Source organism: Staurois parvus, unplaced genomic scaffold, assembly GCF_062004578.1.
Source record: "Staurois parvus isolate SC_StPar_1 unplaced genomic scaffold, SC_StPar_1.0 ptg000209l, whole genome shotgun sequence".
Lineage (NCBI taxonomy): Eukaryota > Metazoa > Chordata > Amphibia > Anura > Ranidae > Staurois > Staurois parvus.
In genome coordinates, this window is record NW_028318005.1 from 7925033 (window position 1) to 7948418 (window position 23386).

General features: G+C 40.5%; 1 protein-coding gene across 10 annotated transcripts in view; it reads right to left on the reverse strand.

Annotated features, from left to right (window-relative positions):
* IQSEC1 (IQ motif and Sec7 domain ArfGEF 1) overlaps positions 1-23386 on the reverse strand; it is a 440052-nt gene that overhangs the window by 122794 nt on the left and 293872 nt on the right. For all 10 annotated transcript variants that reach the window (XM_089678737.1, XM_089678734.1, XM_089678733.1 and 7 more), the window contains one exon: positions 14626-15884. In XM_089678737.1, coding sequence (XP_089534863.1) covers positions 14626-15884 — 1259 coding nt within the window. The remainder of the gene's footprint in view (positions 1-14625; positions 15885-23386) is intronic.

The following is a 23386-nucleotide window of genomic DNA, read 5'->3' on the forward strand; positions in this document are numbered from 1 at the left end:
TATTTCATGAACCATTCGGCGAAACATTCCACAAAGTAATAGCAATCCGATCGGGAACAATCCGCACGTTTCCGTATATTACGGTCTTTGTAGTGTAAAAACTGTGGGAGGAGTTAGGGTGGTAAATTTTGCTATAATAATAAGAATATATTTGTGAGATAACAGGAAGTGGTCTTCCAAGAACACTTAATAATAAACAAGAAAATCTACAATTTCTGGGGAAATTGTGTAAAGTGTTCTTGCCGCAACCTTTACCAAGTAATGATGACATGTAAGCAGTGCACATTGCAAGCCTGACAGAGGCAGAAATGGATTTCTGCTTGTATTTTGCATCTCACAGTCCAGGCTGTGTGAGTCAGCTGTGTGTGAGTCATGTTTGGTTGCTATAGCAACTCACTCTGTCAGGAATGTGAGCAGCTCTGCTCTAAAAACGCTTTTTAAACTTCTCAAGTTCACTGGCGATTGCCATCTTCAAATGCTTGTAGTTTTTAAAGTATAAATGCTACCGTGAAAATGTTTATATTGTGACAATCACAAGAAACAGACCTAAATTTTGATGTATAGTATGTCTCTGAAAGATAAAAAATGAAGGCACAGTCGCAGTTTAAAAACGTCCCTTAAAATTTCTTGTGTGTAGAGTGGAGTTTCAATGAAAGTCAATGGGAGGGGTGAGGTCCAAACAAATGGTCATATTGTGAAGACTATCAGGAGTATGTCCTAGCCGTGAACATTTTTAGTGACAGCAGGGTTAGCTGAACGTTTTGATATAAGATATGTGTAGGTGGGCTTGAAAATGAAAGAGTGATGGCAGTTTACAAATCATGTTGTGATTTTTCTGATTTTTCCTTTGCACACTCTAGCTGTGCTCTGCTGCTCAATGCATTCCTATGGGAAAATTTCACCACAAAAACCGCGATATTTCTTGAACGATTCGGCGACACGTTCCACAAAGTAATAGCAATCCCATCGGGAACAATCTGCACGTTTTGATATATTACTTGTCTTTGTAGTGTAAAAACTGTGGGAGGAGTTAGCGTGGCAAATTTGCTATAATAATAAGAACTAGAAAATCTACAATTTCTGGGGAAATTGTGTGAAGTGTTCTTGCCTCCACCAGTAGTCTACAACTGGAGTGGGCGGAGTAACTGGGCGGAGTAGCTTTTGTCACTCTGCTGCCTGCTCACACACCTGGGTTCCTATGGCAACTCACTCTACAGGAGAGGCATGGTTATAAACAAACTGCTCCAACTTGCTCACTTCACTGGCGGTTGCCATATTCAAACGGTTGTCGTTTTGAAACTATAAATCCTACAGCGAAGAGCTTTATATTGTGAGAATCACAAGAACCAGACCTACATTTTGATGCATGGTATGTCTCTGAAATATGAAAAATGAAGGCACAGTCGCAGTTTAAAAATTTCCCTTCAAATTTCAGGTGTCTAGAGTGGAGTTTCAATGAATGTCAATGGGCGGCGTGAGTTGCAAACAAATGGTCATATTGTGAAAACTATCAGGACTATGGCTTAGCCGTGGACATTGTTAGTGACAGCAGGGATAGCTGAACGTTTTGATATAAGATATGTGTAGGTGGGCTTGAAAATGAGGGAGTGATGGCAGTTTACAAATCATGTTCTGATTTTTCAGCTCACACTCTAGCTTTTGTCAGCTCCCACTCTAGTTGCGCCATTCATTCCTATGGGACCAATTTCACCACAAAAACTGCGATATTTCGTGAACCATTCGGCGAAACGTTCCACAAAGTGATAGCCCACCAATCGGGAACAATCCGCACGTTTCGGTATATTACTGTCTATGTAGTGTAAGAACTGTGGGAGGAGTTAGGGTGGCTATAATAATAAGAATCTATATGTGAGATAACAGGGAGGGGTCTGCAATGCAGGAACACCTAAAAAAGAGAGGCAGGGAACAACGCTCAACTTCCAAGTGTTCTGGAATGGGGCTCAGAGAAGTCTGTATTGCCCTCAGTGTCACTGAACTTCTCTGTGACATCCTCTTTGTCAGTATCATTGAACTTCCCCAGAGAGATCCTCATTGTCTGTATCACTGAACTCCCCCTGAGAGATCCTTATGTATCACTCCTGTCAGTAATCACTGAACTTCTTTCAGAGAGATCCTCACATCAGTATCAATGAACTTCCCCTCAGAGGAATCTTCACATCAGTGTCACTGATTCGGCCCCAGAGAGATCCTTCACCTGGTGTCCATTGAGCTTTCCCAACCTCTCCATCTGCTCAGTAAGCTTCGAGTCTTTTTAAACCGTCCGAACTACCAAAATATCAACCTATGGAGAGTCAAATTTGAATTTAACATTAAAATCTTTCTTTTGGCTTGTATGTTCACTTCCAAATATTTCTGGCTCTATAAACCATCTAAAAACACAAATAATTCAGATTTGATCAATCCTGAGGTGGCAAAACCCATTTCCCAGAATCCTTTGCAAAGATATGCAAATGAGCAGGTTCAGCCAGTAACATTCAAATCATACCTGTGCTGATAACTGTCACCAGTGTGCCTATGAGAGCTCTCAACTGACTTTTCATGCCATAGCTGGACACAGGAGCAGGACCACGGCAACCGCCTGTAAAATGACAGCTTTCTTAACTACAAAGGTTGGGAGGGGGAGGGGGGATTCTGCTTTAACCATTTGCCACCCGCCCTATGGCCGAATGGCGGGCGGGAAATGTCATCAGCGTTCCAGGTGGACACCACATAGCGTCCTCCCGCACATGCGCAGATTGCGCTCCTGCAGAGCGGCGCGATCTGTCACCGGCCGTGTACCTCGGACACAGCCAATGACAGATCTGAGTACCGCCCCCCGTTGCCGGTACCATGTGACCTGCTGTGACCAATCACAGCAGGTCACATGACAGTTGTATACAATGGATGGCTTCATTCATACCATCCATTGTATACTACTGCCTAGCTGTGAATGGTCACAGCAGGTCACATGCACATGTCATGTGATTAGCTGTGGCCAAATCACAGCTAAGCACCAAAAAAAAAAAAAAACCTGAATGAATCGATGTCATTCAGGTAAATGCTTGCTTATAGCAAAGTAATTCTTTGCTATAAGCAAATTGCGGAAAAAAAAAAAAATACTGATCACTTCCCCAAAGTAGTACAATGTTACTATGGTAACATTGTACTACTTTGGTCATAGTGAAATATGAAAAACAAATCTTAAAAAAAATAAAAAAAAAAAAAAAAATAAAAAAATTAAAAAAAATAATAAAAAATAAAAAAATATATATATAATTTACTGTCACCACTCATTGTCCCTGATCTCCGCCATGCCAGTTATATGATGACGCTGTACTGCACTGGTGACAATATGTAAAAAAAAATTAAAAATAGTGAAACTAATTTTTTAAATTTTTTAATTTTCCAAAAAATGACAAAAAAAATACAACTTCAAAAAACTCGCCATTCCTCTTATGAAGTACGTCGGACTGTCTACTCTGCAAAAAGGGGTCATTTGGGGGATATCTGTACCGTCCTGACATTTGGGGGATATCTGTACCGTCCTGACATTTGGGGGATATCTGTACCGTCCTGACATTTGGGGGATATCTGTACCGTCCTGACATTTGGGGGGATATCTGTACCGTCCTGACATTTGGGGGGATACCTGTACCGTCCTGACATTTGGAGGGATATCTGTACCGTCCTGACATTTGGAGGGATATCTGTACCGTCCTGACATTTGGGGGGATATCTGTACCGTCCTGACATTTGGGGGATATCTGTACCGTCCTGACATTTGGGGGATATCTGTCCTGTCCTGACATTTGGGGGATATCTGTCCTGTCCTGACATTTGGGGGATATCTGTACCGTCCTGACATTTGGGGGATATCTGTACCGTCCTGACATTTGGGGGATATCTGTACCGTCCTGACATTTGGGGGGAAAGTGGGCGGAGTAACTGTTGTGTGGTTGGAGTGGGTGGAGTAACTGTTGTGTGGTTGGAGTGGGCGGAGTAACTGTTGTGTGGTTGGAGTGGGCGGAGTAACTGTTGTGTGGTTGGAGTAGGCAGAGTAACTGTTGTGTGGTTGGAGTGGGCGGAGTAACTGTTGTGTAGTTGGAGTGGGCGGAGTAACTGTTGTATGGTTGGAGTGGGCGGAGTAACTGTTGTGTGGTTGGAGTGGGTGGAGTAACTGTGAAAAGGTTGGAGTGGGCGGAGTAACTGTGTGGAGTGGGCGCAGTGAGTAAAGATAGTAAACATGACACTAACCAATTGATTGATCAAATTTAAAAAGTGCCCATGGCAAGCTTGATAGAGTGAGAAATGCATTTCAACTTTTATTTTTCAGCTCACACTCTAGCTTTGGTCACTCTGCTTCCTGCTCACACACCTGGGTTCCTATGGCAACTCACTCTACAGCAAGGGCAGAGAAGAGTGGTTAAAAACAAACTGCTCCAACTTGCTCACTTCACTGGCGGTTGCCATCTTCAAATGGTTGTAATTTAAAAATTATAAATCCTACAATGAAGAGCTTTATATTGTGAGAATCACAAGACCCACACCTACATTTTGATGCATAGTATGTCTCTGAAATATTAAAAATGAAGGCACAGTCGCACTTTAGAAATTGCCCTTCAAATTTGAGGTGGCTAGAGTGGAGTTTCAATGAATGTCAATGGGCGGCGTGAGTTGCAAACAAATGGTCATATTGTAAAAACTATCAGGGGTATGGCTTAGCCGTGGACATTTTTAGTGGCAGCAGGGATAGCTGAACATTTTGATATAAGATTTGTGTAGGTGGGCTTGAAAATGAGGGAGTGATGGCAGTTTACAAATCATGTCCTGATTTTTCAGCTCACACTCTAGCTTTTGTCAGCTCCCACTCTAGTTTGGAACATTCCGCCATTCATTCCTATGGGACCAATTTCACCACAAAAACCGCGATATTTCATGAACCATTCGGCGAAACATTCCACAAAGTAATAGCAATCCGATTGGGAACAATCCGCACGTTTCCGTATATTACGGTCTTTGTAGTGTAAAAACTGTGGGAGGAGTTAGGGTAGTAAATTTTGCTATAATAATAAGAATATATTTGTGAGATAACAGGAAGTGGTCTTCCAAGAACACTTAATAATAAACAAGAAAATCTACAATTTCTGGGGAAATTGTGTAAAGTGTTCTTGCCGCAACCTTTACCAAGTAATGATGACATGTAAGCAGTGCACATTGCAAGCCTGACAGAGGCAGAAATGGATTTCTGCTTGTATTTTGCATCTCACAGTCCAGGCTGTGTGAGTCAGCTGTGTGTGAGTCATGTTTGGTTGCTATAGCAACTCACTCTTTCAGGAATGTGAGCAGCTCTGCTCTAAAAACGCTTTTTAAACTTGTCAAGTTCACTGGCGATTGCCATCTTCAAACGCTTGTAGTTTTTAAAGTATAAATGCTACCGTGAAAAGGTTTATATTGTGACAATTACAAGAAACAGACCTAAATTTTGATGTATAGTATGTCTCTGAAAGATAAAAAATGAAAGCACAGTCGCAGTTTAAAAACGTCCCTTAAAATTTCTTGTGTGTAGAGTGGAGTTTCAATGAAAGTCAATGGGAGGGGTGAGGTCCAAACAAATGGTCATATTGTGAAAACTATCAGGAGTATGTCCTAGCCGTGAACATTTTTAGTGAAAGCAGGGTTAGCTGAACGTTTTGATATAAGATATGTGTAGGTGGGCTTGAAAATGAAAGAGTGATGGCAGTTTACAAATCATGTTGTGATTTTTCTGATTTTTCCTTTGCACACTCTAGCTGTGCTCTGCTGCTCAATGCATTCCTATGGGAAAATTTCACCACAAAAACCGCGATATTTCTTGAACGATTCGGCGAAACGTTCCACAAAGTAATAGCAATCCGATCGGGAACAATCCGCACGTTTTGATATATTACTTGTCTTTGTAGTGTAAAAACTGTGGGAGGAGTTAGCGTGGCAAATTTGCTATAATAATAAGAACTAGAAAATCTACAATTTCTGGGGAAATTGTGTAAAGTGTTCTTGCCGCAACCTTTACCAAGTAATGATGACATGTAAGCAGTGCACATTGCAAGCCTGACAGAGGGAGAAATGCATTTCAGCTTGTATTTACCATCTCACAGTCCAGCCTGTGTGACTCAGCTGCGTGTGAGTCATGTTTGGTTGCTATAGCAACTCACTCTGTCAGGAATGTCATTAGCTGTGCTCTAAACATGCTTTTTAAACTTGGCAAGTTCACTGGCGATTGCCATCTTCAAACGCTTGTAGTTTTAAAAGTATAAATGCTACCGTGAAAAGGTTTATATTGTGACAATCACAAGAAAAAGACCTAAATTTTGATGTATAGTATGTCTCTGAAAGATAAAAAATGAAGGCACAGTCGCAGTTTAAAAACGTTCCTTAAAATGTCTGGTGTCTAGAGTGGAGTTTCAATGAAAGTCAATGGGAGGGGTGATGTGCAAACAAATGGTCATATTGTGAAAACTATCAAGAGTATGTCCTAGCCGTGAACATTTTTAGTGACAGCAGGGTTAGCTGAACGTTTTGATATAAGATATGTGTAGGTGGGCTTGAAAATGAAAGAGTGATGGCAGTTTACAAATCATGTTCTGATTTTTCTGATTTTTCCTTTGCACACTCTAGCTGTGCTCTTTTGCTCAATGCATTCCTATGGGAAAATTTCGCCACAAAAACCGCGATATTTCTTGAACGATTCGACGAAACGTTCCACAAAGTAATAGCAATCCGATCGGGAATAATCCGCACGTTTTGATATATTACTTGTCTTTGTAGTGTAAAAACTGTGGGAGGAGTTAGCGTGGCAAATTTGCTATAATAATAAGAATAAGAAATATACTTGTGAGATAACAATAAGTGTTCCTTGCTATGCAAGAACACTTAAATATGTCAATGTTTTAGGAATGGAACAGAACATGAAAATATGTAAAATGATAGCAGTTTATTGTGGAGTTATTCTCTAATGCACAGATGACTTCCTGTCTAGTTGTCACACAAAGGAGTACTGCCAACTGCCACTTTTTAGCAGTATTGCCAACTCATCCTTTTAATTACTGGCATATGTTATAAAGGTTCACTGGCTAATTAGATTCTGCCTTGTATACATTTAAAGTGTAACGCTAAGCAGATAATTAAAAAACAAAACATAAAATCCAGATATTAATCAAAACGTAGTAGGTGCAATTTACAGAATTAATAGTAAAAGCACCCAAATATGCATTGTTATTAGCTTCCTGCAATCCTTTACACAACAGGAATCACACCGGTGGGGGAGAGACTAACAATGTGAGCTTGCACTGCATAGTACTGTCAATCTAAAGCTGGCTGAATACTTACAGATTTCTTTGGTTTAGCCTGTGGGATGTTTAGTGTAGATTTTCTCCTGCACCAGCGACTGTCAAATTACCCTAATAATAGCTGCATCTGACTGGATGCAGTTGCTGTGTGCCTGAGAATTTTCTACCCAACTCCTTTAGAGGATATGTTACAAACTCATATTCAGGGTGTAGCATGTTTATAAAGCACCTGCCAGCACCCCTACTCAATTCCCCATTGTGACAGCGGGTGAGGGATTGTCTCGTCACACCCGCTGTCACAATTCAAATACAGCATAGCTGTGCAGGGCTCCGCCCACACTGCAACCTCGTTCGTTCACAGAGTTCTGTGAATGAATGAACTACAAGCACTGTCAGCCATTGGGGCAAACAGCTTGTAGTTCTCAATGAACCGCAAGGGCGCTGATGCTCTTGTAGTTCATTGATCTTCCTGGATTTCAGAAACTGCCTGCCTGTATGGGACTTAGCTGTACTGAGAGTCTACAGGAACCTGGCATGTGCTGATCACAGGTGCAATGCTGTACAGCAGGGGTAAAATGTTCATGCATCAGAGGTCAGAATCTCATGTAGGCATTGCTGTCCTCTGTCCCCCCTCCATGTTACTGTCCTCAACCAATCCACATTACAGTTCTCAGCCCCCCATTTTAATGTCCTCAGCGCCCCCCCCCCCAATATCAAAGCCTCTAGCCCCTCACATTTCAGGCCTCAGCTCCTCCACTTTAATTTTAATGTTCTCATCCCCCCCACAATCCTGTCCTCAGTTCCACACATTACTGTTCTCAGCCCCCCCCCCACCCAACATTACTGTCCTCGGCTCCTTTTAACATCAGCCCCCTTCACACTAATGTCCTTAGCCCCTTTAACTTAGCCCCCCCCACTGTCCTACCATACACAGACAGTGATTGACAGACAGTGATTTATTGCTAGGACTGCCCTTCATCCTAGCAACCAATCACCTGCTTGTTAACCTTGGACAGCTTCCGCCCTCCATCCAGAACTGTCCTGCCTCCCGCTGTCTGCTCTGTGAGGATGACCACGAGACAGCTGAAGGAAGAAAAGGCTCTTAAATGGCAGGACCATATGGGTCCGGATGGGACAGTGACTCGACAGCATCCGGACCCTGGTCTGCCATTTAGTGATGCCTGCTTTACAGGCTCCCAAGAAAAAAAATGAATGCACATTTTTTTTACATGCAAAAAGAATGTGCATTTTTATTTAGAGAACTCAGCTTTTAAAAAAGTTAATTGAACATTCAACTTTTGTGAGGCCAACAGGGGCAGAATCGGCTGACATTCAAACTGTGTAAGGCAGCCTTTACACCAGTTTTAAATGAAGGGTTTATTTGGGAACTTTACTTTTCTGCCTCCTTTAGCTTAAAATGGAAACCGATCCAGCTAGCAACTAACAAGGATCTGCACAGCAAACACGTGTACATTTCAATGATCCAATATTCAATGCAGGTATATGTTCATATATACTTGTGGGTGTTAGTATTTGTCAGTTTTTCATATAGAGTATGTGTTCTAATTTACTGGTTGGCAGAGTAGAGTTGGTTGGCTTCCTTTTTTCCTCTCTACCCTTTTCACAAACATGAATTTCATTATTGTACATCCAGCTGAAAGCCAGACACACACAAGTAATGTGTACTTGAAAAGGCTAGTTTCTGCAAGTGCCTCAAGTGACCGAGATAGCGGCTGCCAAGGAGTGTGACAGGAGCAGATGGTGAAGATCCTCTTTATGCTGAAATCTAATTGATCTTGTCATAGTCAGGTAAGGATGGTTGGAGTATGAAGGAGGGAGCTATGAGACACTCTTGTGCAAACGTGTGTAATTTATTTCCAAAATAGACTACTGTAAATTGTTAATGGCTGTCCCAGCTGTACTGCTATGGTTTGCCATACTGTAAATGCAGAATGTGTTATTTTCCCTTTTTTAATATTTCCCTTGATATTACATAGCTTGTAATTGACTGTGATTTAGAGGGACAACTGTTTTTGGAACACAATTGTTCTGTCTCTCTTTCTTACGTATTAGTCTCTTTTTCAATGTATTTTTCTCTATGAATACATTTTAAAGTTACAGATTTAAATAGCACTAAACGTTTTTCATTTTTGATAGAGCAAGGGTTTTAACCCCTGTTAGTTTTTGTTTTCTTGCAATCATTGCCCAATAAGGCAGATTTCCTTTAATTCCTGTCCCATAGCCAAAACAGGAAGTGAGAAGAAATCCCTCCAAAGCAAAGAAATCTCTGATCATAACCAGAATTAGTATCCCCATTGGAAGTGTCGCCTCTATTCCTGTTCTTCCACATTCACTTATGTTGATAACAGCAAAGAGGATAAATAGAGAGGGTGAATCTCCCTAACGGAGTGCAGACAGAAATAACCACCTGTCAGGTGTTATAATCTTTGTCTGTTCTATCCAACTGAACAAAAAATAAATAAATACATTTTGCATTTAGTTATATGTTAATTAAATATAAATCCTAACTGACCGATATTTAGTTCGCTAAAGTCATGTGAATCTTAAACTGCTGCCTTGTTATCTTTGTAATAATAGAATAGCTTTTTATAATCCTTTGCTGCATCTTGGTGCTGCTGATCTTCTGCAGTTTCTTTGAAACCATTTCTGTCTTTAACCTGCCTAGTGGTCTGATTATGTCAGTATTTCTGTGCTCAAAGTGGTACATTTTTTTGCATGAAAATATGTTGTTTTTTTTATTGTAGGCCTGTAATTCTTAGGAATAATTCACTGAAATCTGTCTGAACAAGAGTCTAGTAAACATCCCGGGTATGATAGTATTTGAAACACAAAATCATAAATTATAATATAATAATCATACAAAATAATAATATAATAATAATGTAATCAAACCAAAAACACTGAAATTTGAAATAGAGCACCAAGTTCGCACATCACTGATCTTAGTCGCAAAATCGTTTTCAGTGTCTGATGACGAATTTCCCCACAAATCATCACTTGATTCTGCAAGTGGTTCTAATTTACTATCGCTGTTTTCTAGCTGGTCTAAAATTGCTTTTGACCTAAAAGGATGCTTTTTGGATGCCATGGACTTTTCCCAGTTTACAGGCAGAAAGAACAGTAAAAATGCAGGCAGGGCGCAGGACAAAGCACTCGGGACAAAATGTATGTGAAATGGCTTGATACAGTAATGTTATACTATGAGATTTTAGTGTATTGAGTGAATGTCACTTTTAAAATTTTTTAATTTTCTGCTGGTTCTGTCCCCCGTACATCCCGTACGTTCCGACACTCGCAGGGAACGGAACCCGGAAGATGGATGCCAGCATTGGCCGGAGGAGATGGCCGGGGACGCTGCATGGGGGACACTGCGGGAGTGAAGGACAAGGTAAGTGATCGAGGGTATCACTGAGCAATGCTGCAGGGTAATCCCGAGTGTAGCTCGGGGTTACAGCTCTTGGTACTGAAACTTAACCCCAAGCTACACTCGATAATACCGCCAGGGGGGTAAAGGATAAGTTCACCTTTGGGAAGATATTACATGTTCCACTCGTTTTTAGGGTGTTCCCATAGACGCAGCCACCACCTGCTGCCCACCTCCTTCTGACAGATAATACAGGGAGAAGTCTCCCCATACTATCTGTCATATTTGAAAACAACGAGGCCGTGCAGAGCTCTACCCACACGTCCACATCATTCATTCATGGACTTCTGTGAATGAATGAACTGCCAGTCCCAAGAGTCTTAGTGGCTGTTGGCTTGTAGTTTTCAATGAACTGTGGAGCCCTTTGGCAGTTCATTAAAGCTTCCTATCAGAATATCTGCTTGCTTGTACATCCCATACGGCAAGGCAGTGGATGATGACTGCGTAATGTGCGTTTGAAGGTACCACGTGTAGTCTCCATAAGGAGCCAACATGAGAAAGTGAAAATATAGGAGCACAACTGGAAGAAAGGGTCAAAACGTTGTCACTCTGTAACAGAAAGTGTCCAAACATGACTTTCATGGTAAAATCAGCAAAGACTATTTTAATAAAATCTTATAATACTTCATGTAAATTTCTAGTTTTTTTTTTTTTTTAACGTTTAAGTTTATACCAGATTTAAGTGATTGGATTTACATGTAGATAAATGCAAGCTAAATTCTGATTGCTTATTATGGATTACTGCAGCCTTCATGTACTGTAAAGCTTCATGCACCCAGATGGTAAGAGGCTGAAAATATCCCCATCTTATAAAGCTGTGCAGAAGTCAACACCTGGGAAGCCACAGTGCCACGTACAACGTTCCAGACCAGTGATTGGCTGCACACGGCTATACTCTTGTAAAGCCTGTTGCTTCTGTACATGGGTGTTACCTGAACCAGAAACTTCCTAGTTCAGGAAATATGTTGTATGTGCATATGAGGGTAAATGCTGACACACACAGAATAGGCGTTTACAAGAATATAACTACTTACAACTATTCACTGGTATGAACGCCCAGAATTTTACACTTGCCATATTTTCAGCCTCTAACCATCTGGATACATAAGGCCTTAGACTTTAAAGTTGCCCAAGTTTCGACACGAGTGTAAATTCTCAAGTCTTGGAACTTTCTCCGATTGTGAATGACATGACAGGCACTATAGCTCCCAACACAGCATATGGTACATAATCTGCTCTGAACACAAGGGACAAGCTTTAAAGGCTTGGGAGAAATTAACTCACATTAGTGTACGTACTCTGTACATCTATTCACAGAATTGTAGGCACGATTGTATTATCTTTTGCAGCCAGCACAACACAACCGTTGAGTGGCTAGAAAATCAGTTTCAGCTTACCTGCAGTTTATTTCATAACTTTACAGAATGTTAAGCGTTTGTTGCATATATGTACACATGATAGTGCTGTACACAAGAATACATCTCCAGACAAACTAAGCAGCTTGAAAAAGACATTAGGCATTAGTGGAAATTGCAAAGATTGCTCACATTTCAACAGTACAGTACTTAATGGCACAAAGAAACCTCATGTGTTTTCGCTAGAGGACCTCTCCATGCCTTTCAGGTGTCTCAGCACTGACATGTAATGCAGTGGGAATAGCCCCTTTCTGGCAGTTGGAATTGATGAGGGCAAGCATACCAGGATGCAGAAAGCATTTCAGAGTTTACATTCTAACACAATGAACAGATAACAGCCAACTTCCTGCGGCATGATCTATCGTTAAATGCAGGATATTAAATTTGCTTCCTTCCTTTCATCATTCCTAATCACACATCATATGACATTCAAAATACCTTAATACCAACACACTTTTAAAAGCTTACCCTAAAAATGAGGTTGATTTACTAAAACTGGAGAACTGTGCTGATAATGCGCTCACTGTGAACTCCCAGCAGTGACTGAGCTCTCACAGACAGTTCCCTGTCTCTAATTACATTCAAGGGCTGGCAGGATGGACTTCTGATCATGTGATCACTGCTACAGCAAACCATAATGATCACGTGATTGGGAAGTCCATTTTGATCCCCATCCTCAAGACCCAGTTAAAGGGCTGTAGTGAGCACATGGGAAATGATTAAATATACATTATATTGCCAAAAGTATTGGAACACTCCTCCAAATCAATGGATTCAGGTGTTCCAATCACTTCCATGACCACAGGTGTATAAAATCAACCACAGAGGCATGCAGACTGCTTCTACAAACATTTGTGAAAGAATGGGTCGCTCTCAGGAGCTCAGTGAATTCAAGCATGGTACCGTGATAGGTTGCCACCTGTGCAATTTCAAGTCGATCTGTGAAATTTCCTTGCTACTAAATATTCTACAGTCAACTGACTGTTAGTGGTATTATAACAAAGTGGAAGCAACTGGGAACAACAGCCATAAAGTGGTAGGCCACGTAAAATGACAGAGCACCTTCTCGTCCGACATCAGTGCCTGACCTGACAAATGCGCTTCTGGTCAAACATTTTCATAGACACTCCTAAACCTTGAGGGCAGCGAATACACATAAACACATACATCCCATAATAGTTTGCTCCCAATCCAGACAGACAATAGAACAATGGGATGCAGCCACATAACATTAAACAATCAACAACCCCACACACAATATTAGGACAAATCACCCTGTACCTCTAACAGGCACAGGGTGATTTACACATAAGAGGGATATGGGGAGCTGAGACAGGGGTCTCCCCACCTCTACAAAGTGAGCTGGGTTCCATGGGCCCCCCACCCAAAGTGACTCCCGTCACAGTGAGCTGCCCTAGAACAGGAATTTGCTACTGTGATTGTAGTTTTTGTTTTACCATCTAAATCCCAGTATTAGAAAATCAGGATGGTTTGAATTTGACAGACTTTGTCCTTTTGCAGTGTTCAACCTCTTTTGTTTCAACATCAATTCTCTGGCATATTAGTCTTTATTTCTGGGATCAATGTTACGGAACATCAAAGGTGAACTCCAGACAAGTAGATATATAGACATGAAATACATCCATGTGAAGTTCTTTACCTAACAAGTGTTACATTATGTAATTTTTTTCAACTAGTCATTTGATACAGACACCCTTGCTAGACAGCACAGCTAGCTCCCTGATCTCTGCTAAAATTAGGCAGTACAGCTTGATCAAACAAAATAGTAGCAGTACCCTGGTCATAACTGTACTGCATTTGGCCTCTTCTCCTGTCAGCAAGTTAACAGTGTTAGACTAACAACATTGTGCAATGCAGATGAGCATGGATGGCTCCAAAAGCTGTTCTTCCCTCTCTTTGCATAATGTTGTTGTGTATGGAACTACAAGATGCTGATATGAAGACGAATTGAAATACTTATACTAGGTGTCATGAGAGAAAGAGGGGTTAACTTTGCTGACCTCCTTTTGATTTGTCTGATTTTATTAATACTGAATGTTCTGATCTGAAACAAGTACGATGCAGATCTGGTGATAAGTCCTCATCTGCATACTTCTTCCAGGTCAGTGGTTCAAAGTTATAAAACAATGGGCCCAGCATTAAACTAGAATTTTTTGAACACAAGGTCAGCAAGGGCAGCTTCTTAATTTCTCTCATGACAGGTTTCTATTAATGGAAAAGCTGTAGAGAGAACTTTCTTTGTTATTAGCTACAAATCAGAAGGCAAGAAACATGATAATAAACTACAGTTGCTAAAGGAGTAAAAAGTATTTGACGGTTATTGGACAGAACTAGAACATTTGTATATCTGCTAAATGATCATAATGCATGAGAACTGTACATCTAAACAAAAATATATATTGTTGGAAAAGTTACTTACTTGTTGAAAAGATTCAGCCCAATTCTATAGTGTCGTTTCCTGATCACATCATTGCTGAATGCTGGTGAATCCCAGCTGTTGCGGGTCTCTTTATGATAGGTCTGTTTGCTCAGGGTCTGTTCTCTGAGGCTGTCTCTGGAGGATTCTGAGCTGCAGTTTATGGTGTCATTAGAGTTAGAAGTGCTATTTATACTGTCATTGTCGCCATCAGAATAATCAGATTCAGACTTGCTCTGACGGTTTACAGTGCCATTAATGATCAACTGTGCATCAATTGGCCTGGGTCGATGGCGGGATTGTTCCTCGTCCCTAGGGATTATCTTTGTAGGAATATGGGGGATATGTTTAGGACTGCCTTGCTGACTGTGGATGCTTCGTTCATACACATTTTGCCTTTTTATAGATCCTCTTTCAGACCGATCACTCAAGTCCACTGAACTGTCACTGGGAGGTTCGATAGTAAGCAAAGGAAGATGGTCTATTCGCGATCTATGGTCCTGGCACTCCAATGACGGTGTGCTACGGCAGCTTGTGTCAGTATCTAATTTATCGTCTTTGTGAGTCATTGACCAGTACTCTTGAGAAGAGTTCATTGATCTAAGTCTCAAGTCAGATTCTGTGCTAGACGGTCTATCCACAGACTGGGAAAGAGGAAGGGGAGGAGACAGTTCCTCCTCATCAATATACAACGTAACATCACTATACGAAGCTGTCATTTCATCCAGTTTCCTGTGATCCAGATTATGGGCTTGCTTAATCTGTCCGCAGGTACTTCTTTCTAGTTCTCGACCTCTGACTTGATCAGATGCTTGTGCCTCATCTGCATGTAAACTACGGCAGTTTAAAGCATCATCAATAGATTCTGCAAGGGACTTGACTTGTCTGGAGAAAGCATCCTCCAGTTCTGTGATGGCATCAGCAAAATCACTGGACCCCGCTGGGGATTTTATAGATGCTTGCTCACCAAGATCCCCACAATCTGATTGCACAATACGGTGCCCTAATTTTGTACCATCATTAGACAATGACACCTGCTTTCCTTCAAAATAGGAACTGTGGACTTTCTCTGGCCCTTCAAAAGAGAACTGCATTCTCATATTGGACAACACAATCCGTCTTGACATGCGGTTTTCTGACATTGAACTTCGGAGCCTCTCAAAATTCTTGTTCATCTGATACTGCCGGAATGCAGTTTGTATGGTGCGTGCTGCATGTCTGGTTATGAGACGGCCTCCATATTTGCGCTCCAGCATTTCCACCTGAATGGGGAAAAATACAGTAAGTGCTATGCAATATTACCAGACATTAGAAAAATCCTGAATTTTTCTAAACTGGCTACAAATGGTTATGCTCGATGACATAACCTAGAAAAATTCCCACAATGTAGTCTTTTTAAAATATACTGTACACAGGACTAGCAGAAGATTTCATTAATCACATTATCCTGAAATTAGATACATACCTAGGTTTATTATACCTAGAGAAATTAATGGTTCTGTTTGTGGAAAAGGGGCTATATTAGAATAACAAGCTTTATCTTTAATACATCCAGATTAATAAAGAATGTTTAGAAATACAACCTTTCAAAATTCTCCTACTGTAGTTCGCAAAGTATATTCAAGCTATCTGCTGACACAGGATTATCTGCATAAAGTAATATTATAGAAAACAGCAACAACATCCCTTTAGATGTGCATGCTCCCAAAGCTACCAAATAAGTGCCTGGCTTGGATAAGCAAGATGTAATCACATTTCAAGGTATGCCTTTATATAACGCCATAAAGCATTGAGTCCTTTTTTCTCTCCTGTCCAGCACTTTTGCTTTTGCTCCTGCTTTATGACCTTCAAGTTGCTAGAACTGAATCAACCAGGTATAACAGGGACACTGACTGGTGACAGTATGCAAAAAAATAGGTACTTTAAGCCAACATCCACTTTTAACCATGGCCACCAGTTATTTGACTCCACAGCACATGTGTGTGGCACTCTCTTTAGTCCACAGGAAATTATACCTTCTATGGATAGGTTAGTTGTTTAAGCTTTCCTCCCAGGCCAAAAGTTACCAGTCTCCCCCTGTAATAGGTGGGAGAATGCACGAGATCTGAAATTGAAGCCATGTCAAATATGGATTAACTAGTACATGACACAAATGTGAGGATATAAAAGGGCATACAATATAATGAAACTAAACCCAGCCATAGATGGTTCAAATCTCGGCAGGTTCAGCAAGGACAATCCGAAATTAAAAACATCTATGGGCAGGCTGATCGACTTTGGTACAACCAGCATGTCGGATTTTTACATGTGATTATGGCCAGCAGCTATAGCCACTAGCAATAATTACTATGTTCTCCCGGCAGGGATGGGTTTCCGCTGACAAAACACAATAGCTCCGTGGGAGTGAACACTGACTGTATTGATAGGAGAATCAAGCAAAACAGTGTCATCCACCTCTCTACTGTCATTCACCCCTCTACAGTATGTGACAGTTCCATCCTGTCTCTCATCTGGCATGCATATTAGCCCCTTACTTCCTTTATCTTGCATATCTGCACATTAACTCCTTTATCCTCACTTTCCATTGTATGTGGCCTGTACATTATTATTATTATACAGTATTTATAAAGCGCCAACAGTTCGCTCAGAGCTGTACAATATAATGGGAGACAATACATGTGACAGTACAATAACAATACAATGCGATACACGAGGGGTTCGAGGGCCCTGCTCCTTGGAGCTTACAGTCTAGGAGGGAATTACCCCCTTCACTTCCTGAGCCCTCTGTGTATGACCTAAATATTTAATAGGGGGAATTAACAAAAAGTGGTGCTAGCACAAAATTTGAACTACTTGTCTAAACATAAAAAATGGAGCAGATACTGCCCTAATAAAGAAAAGGGGTGAAAGTTCCTTTGTCAATTAGGAGTACTCTGTTTTCTGTTCATCAAGACAGACAGCAAAGAGAACATGAGAGCTGGAGCTGCATACTTTGGGGGATGATTTCAGAGACAGGAAGCAGCACCGTGCAGCTCAGGTGATGCATTCAGTTTCTTCTTTACAAGTACATGTCTTGCTCAAAATTTTTTACTTATGTGATGCTTTATTGCAAGGTGGATTGCAATGATGTACAAAGTGCAGTGACCCATATAAGCAAACAGGATTTAATTAGAACAATGGGTCATAGCAAAGCTTCCCTTTTCTGTAACAAAATCCCTTTGTTCCTGTTTTGTACTGTGTAACTAGTAAACATATTTATTAAGTAAATATTGTTGACTATTTTCAATTGCCAGTGTAATGAAAAATAGTTGGATAAAGTACCAGTAAATGTAATTAATATTTTTTGGTATGACTGGAGGTGTAGCAGGGGCATCTTTTTTTGCTTTGGAGTCAGTACACCCTGGAATGTGGTGAGGGAAACCCACGTTCTGTGTGCATTTCCCACATGACATTCCAAACTCATTAGGTGTGCGATCTTCTGAGGGTGCCAATAGATGCCTAGCGACACCCCAAAACACAGAATGCAATCTCAATGCATTTGCCTGTATCGGGTCACATGGTACTGCATTTTAAACATGTTTTATTTAGTTCAAGGTGAAGTTCACCACATCAAACAAAAGGCATGAAGCATACAATAGTTACAATGAAAGTTGAAGATCGTTCAGTATCAACTGAATTTATATTTGAAAAACTTAGAGCTGTATAAGTATTCTTCACATCATGTATCGCATGACAATAAACAGCAAGTCAACATCCTTCAGAAAAAAAGACTATTCAGTAGTAGTTGTTCTGGTAATTTTAACTATAAATACAACAGAGAAGGTCAGTAAGGGGGGATATCGGATTTGAAAGGGGATCAGGGGGTGGAGGTGTCAAGGGAGGGGGAGACCAAAAAGTGAAAGGGATTGGCCATATTTTATAAGAGTGCAGGTAATTTTTAGATGTGCATGCACTACTTTTGGTGCAATTCAGTGTGATTTCAGCCCACTCAAATGAATGGTCTGAAAATCACATCGTACAGGAATGATCAGTGCCCTGATTATCGATATAAACAAAGTGCTTACAACCTTGCCAGGTATCAGCTATCTCTTCCTTACACAGACACACCATGTGAGGAAAAGACTGCCAATATCTGGCAAGTCTGTTTACATGTGATCAGTTGTGGTTGGTCACAGAGCATGCCTGATGCATGCCCCAGGGGGCTTGAGAGAGGGGAGTTTTGAGAGGGCTTCTATAGATGCCCTCCCAGAACAAGAGAACCATGCTGTAGCCGTCTTTTGGTGGGTAAAGTGGGTAAAGATGTACTGCTAGCTTGCAGATTAGGACATTGGCAATAATTAAGACCAACTCTGAGCTGGTGTACAGAGATCTACCACTACTCAGAGTGGGGCATGTCTGTGCTGGGAAGCTGTCATGTATGTATATCCCTGGCCCCATTCAGCTGTTAAGAAATTTCCTGGCTTAATGCTAAAAGTAAACAAATGGTTTTGGGATATGATGTCATTACCCAAATATGGTAATAGAGAAAAAAAACAGAGCGCATCAACCTTGCGCATTACCTCAGTAAACAATTAGTGGATTTATTGATTTAAGAGATATACTCACAAAAGTAGCAGTATAACAGGTATATATAATCCAAAAACGAATCATACGATAAGGAGACACGTGCGAATCCCATCGGAAGGGGAGATGCTCAGAGTAATGCTGACGCGTTTCAAAGGCGGTCCCTTCTTCATCAGAGCTAACCCTCCTCTATATATAGTGTCAGTATCTATGTGTGAGCCTTCCCAAATGGGCAGGACAAACACATCCTAGGAGGTGGGGCCAACGTGTCACAACAAAGATATAAATATATATGTAGAAAACATAGAAATGTATGTAGACATAAAATTTGAATAAAAATATATAGATACAATTGTAGATATATGGCTACCAATAAAAACATGCTAAAAAGAACTAACTGTGGCACTTGCGAGTTCACCTTGCATCGCAAGCGCGACATTACTGGGTCTGATGGCAAGAAATATGCCATTAAATAGTTTATCAACTGTGGGACATCATTCGTTGTGTATGTGTCCATGTGGCTTACTTTATATAGGCCGCACTTCTCGCCCCCTGAGAGTTCATATCAGTGAGTATAAAAGTAATAATAAGAACTGCAAAGATAACTATTCAGTCCCTCGTTGCTTGAAAGAAGTCCACCAGAGTAATTACTGTGGAGAGAGCTTTTGGATTTTTACATTAGACACTTTATCCCCTAGGGGTTTAAATGATGATCTAGAAACACACACCTTGGTATAGTCTATATGAGAATTTTTGTTTGTCATTTCAGGTACTGTATACAGGAAGTACTCCTTATGCAATTTTATCACCCAATTTTTAGATACTTAAATGTTATACTCAATTTTCTGTTGTCCATCATCTTAAGTATCATGTATATTTCCAATATATGTAGTAATTCTTTTATTCTTTATTTTACTTTAATTTATTTATCTCTGTTTCTGGCAATTGTGATAGAATTAGAATGTACCGGCTCTTCAGCTACTAATTATGTATTTATTAATTACTTTATTTATTAATTTACAGCCAGCACTCATTGTAGATTAATCATAATTCATGTTCCCTCTCCTCCCTTGGTTTGCCCATTATTACCACTTTTTATTTAATATAGGCTATATACCTTATTTCCATTTTAGTATTACTATTTTTTTTTCTTCCTTCCCCCCTTATTTAGGGGATCAAACAGAGACCTGTGTCTCTGTGCTCCCCGGTCCCGTGTGCGTTGGCTCCTAATAGCCTGAGACTGTGCACAGCCGCAGCTTCTTCTCTCCCCTCTGACTCTCATATGAGGGGCGTTGAAGGTGTCCGGAGGGTAGTGCGCATGCGCAGAAATGGGCCGTTCCTCTTGTGACAATCTCTTCTTCAAAATGGCGGCTGGAACGCATCACGCATGCGCAGAAGGGTCTTAGATGCTGGTGTGCGTTCCTCGGCCACCTGTACTAACTAGCAGTTTAAATTCCTCTCTCCACTGCCATTTTGCAAATCTGACACATGGAAAAGCACACTTTGCCAAAATGGCTTTCAGTTACTAGCTGACCGAGCTAAAATAGTATAAAAAACTTCAAATTGTAATTGCTGAGAGCTTTTAAAAGTCCTTTCTACATGGTTCTAATAGAAATCAATATAAACCACTGTATAAGTGATCACGTGACTCCATTTACAACTTTAAGGTAATAATAATATAATATTTTATTCAGGTCATTTGATTACCTTTGCTTAATTAATTTGAAGTTTAATTTGTATGGTACCTATGGACTGGGCAAGGCTTTTTGCTGTTCACCTTTTATATACCCCTTTTTATTTAGTATGCACATATAACTATAGTCACTTTCGAATTAATTATTGTATCAAGTATACGTACACAATTTTGTCATCTTTTTAGCATATTTTTATTTGTAGGCATATATCTACAATTGTATCTATATATTTTTATTCTAATTTTATGTCTACAAACATTTTTATGTTTTCTACATATATATTTATATCTTTGTTGTGGCACATTGGCCCCACCTCCTAGGATGTTTGTCCTGCCCATTTGGGAAGGCTCACACATAGATACTGACTCTATATAGAGGAGGGTTATCTCAGTCTGGTTAACTCTGATGAAAAAGGGACCCCCCTTTGAAACGCGTCAGCGTTACTCTGAGAGTCTCCCCTTCTGATGGGATTGGCACGTGTCTCCTTATCGTATGATTCGTTTTTGGATTATATATGCCTGTTATATTGCTACTTTTGTGAGTATAACTCTTAAATCAATAAATCCACTAATTGTTTACCGAGGTAATGCGCAAGGTTGGTGCGCCCTGTTTTTGTTCTCTACTACAGTTTGTATCGAGCTTTCCCAGCTTCGTGTTGGAGCAGCACAACAGTTCATCGGTCTTGGACAAACTTCCATATACTCTAGTATTATTGGTCCATCAGCTCTCTACTGATCTGGGTCCCTGAGTGCAGGAGGTGTTGCATCAGTGTCTACCAAATATGATAATGCCTGTATTTGTCAATTGATGAGTCACAGAGGAGATGTACCTGATAGGAAACTAGTTCCCACAGCCGCAGCACAGGCTGGGTGGGCAGAGACTAATGGTGAACTTAAGAGTCTTGTTCCCCAGGAGATACATCTTGCTTCTGATCAACAGCAGATGGCAGTGGACGAATTTGAAAGCCACTATTAGACAAGAGCAGCTATGGATCCACTCACTGTCATGTACAGTCAATCAAAAGCAAGGTGGACCTGATGAAGAACTATTTGCTCAGTTCCACTTCACCACAAAACTCGTCAGCCATGCATATGACTGTGTGGCAGGCAAAGTGGTCTGGATTTAGTGTACTGAGAACGAGTTGTCGAGTATGTACACTCTAACCTCAGTGTCAGTTTCTGACAGAAACATGAATCTTGCAAAAGTACAAAACAGTTTAGGTGTGGAGGTTGGATAGAATTCTAAAGAGTGTCTGTGACACTCTTTATGAATTCCCCCCAATAAGTATTGAGGCAATTATTGATCCAAACATCTCAGTGGTCAACAAATAAGCACAGTCACATGTGGATGGCAGACAGTAAATTATGGACCGCATTATTCAAACTAGAAAGGGGCAGACTGGTCTGCAATAAGCAAAGTTCTGGAAATCTGTCAACCTTAAAGATAAACTCCAACAATTCAACCACTTTTTTTATACAGTATGTGCAGGCCTACTAGGGGTAGAGTCCACCAGCTACACTGACTTCTTATTTACATATGACAGTTTTAGGGTATCTCTGGGAGTACCACAACTAAGTCTTTCAGAGGAGAGATCAATCTTCTCCACATAGCAGCTCTGCCCGCACCACCCCTGCCCTCTGCTTCTCATTCACTGAAGGATTTGTATTCTGTGAAGGGTTTCACATAACACATACAGTGGGTATATAAAAGAATCACCCCCTTTAAAAATTTTTTTTTTTTTGTTGCTTTGCAGCCTGTAATGAAGACAGAAAAGTTTTCTTTTATCCAGCTTACAGCAATTTACAACTTATAACATCCAAGTGAAAGATATAATACCAACATTTCAGAAAAAAATTAAACAAATTCAAAAACAGAATCACAGAGTTAGTTGGAAAGAGGATCTCCCCCTTGTGTCGGTATTTTGTTGAACCGCCTTTTGCTTTAACTACAGCCTTTGGGATATGTCTCTACTAACTTTGCACATCTAGATTTTGCAATATTTGCCCACTCTGCTTAAGTTCAGTTAAATTTGATGGTGACCATTTGTGGACTGCAGTCTTCAAGTCATTCCACAGATTTTCAACAGGGTTTAAGTCTGGGTTCTAACTAAGCCATGCAAGGACATTCACGTTTTTCTCCTTCAACCACTCTGTAGTCATTTGCTGTGTGTTTTGTGTTATTGTTGTCTTGGAAGGTAAACCTTCTTCCCAATGACAACTTTCTAGCAAAGTGCAGTAGATTTTCCTAAAGAATTTTGCCCCATCAATTTTTCCTTTTATCTTGACAAGTGCTCCAGTCCCCGCTGCAGAGAAACACCCCCATAATAGGATATTACCACCTTCTTGCTTTACTGTAGGAATGTGTTATTTGGAGGGTAAGCGGTATTGGCTTTCCACCAGACATATCATTTAGTGTTGAGGCCATATCATTCAATTTTAGTCTCATCTGACCAGAACACCTTTTTTCATGTGACCTCAAAATCTTCAAGGTGCGTTTTGGCAAAGCTC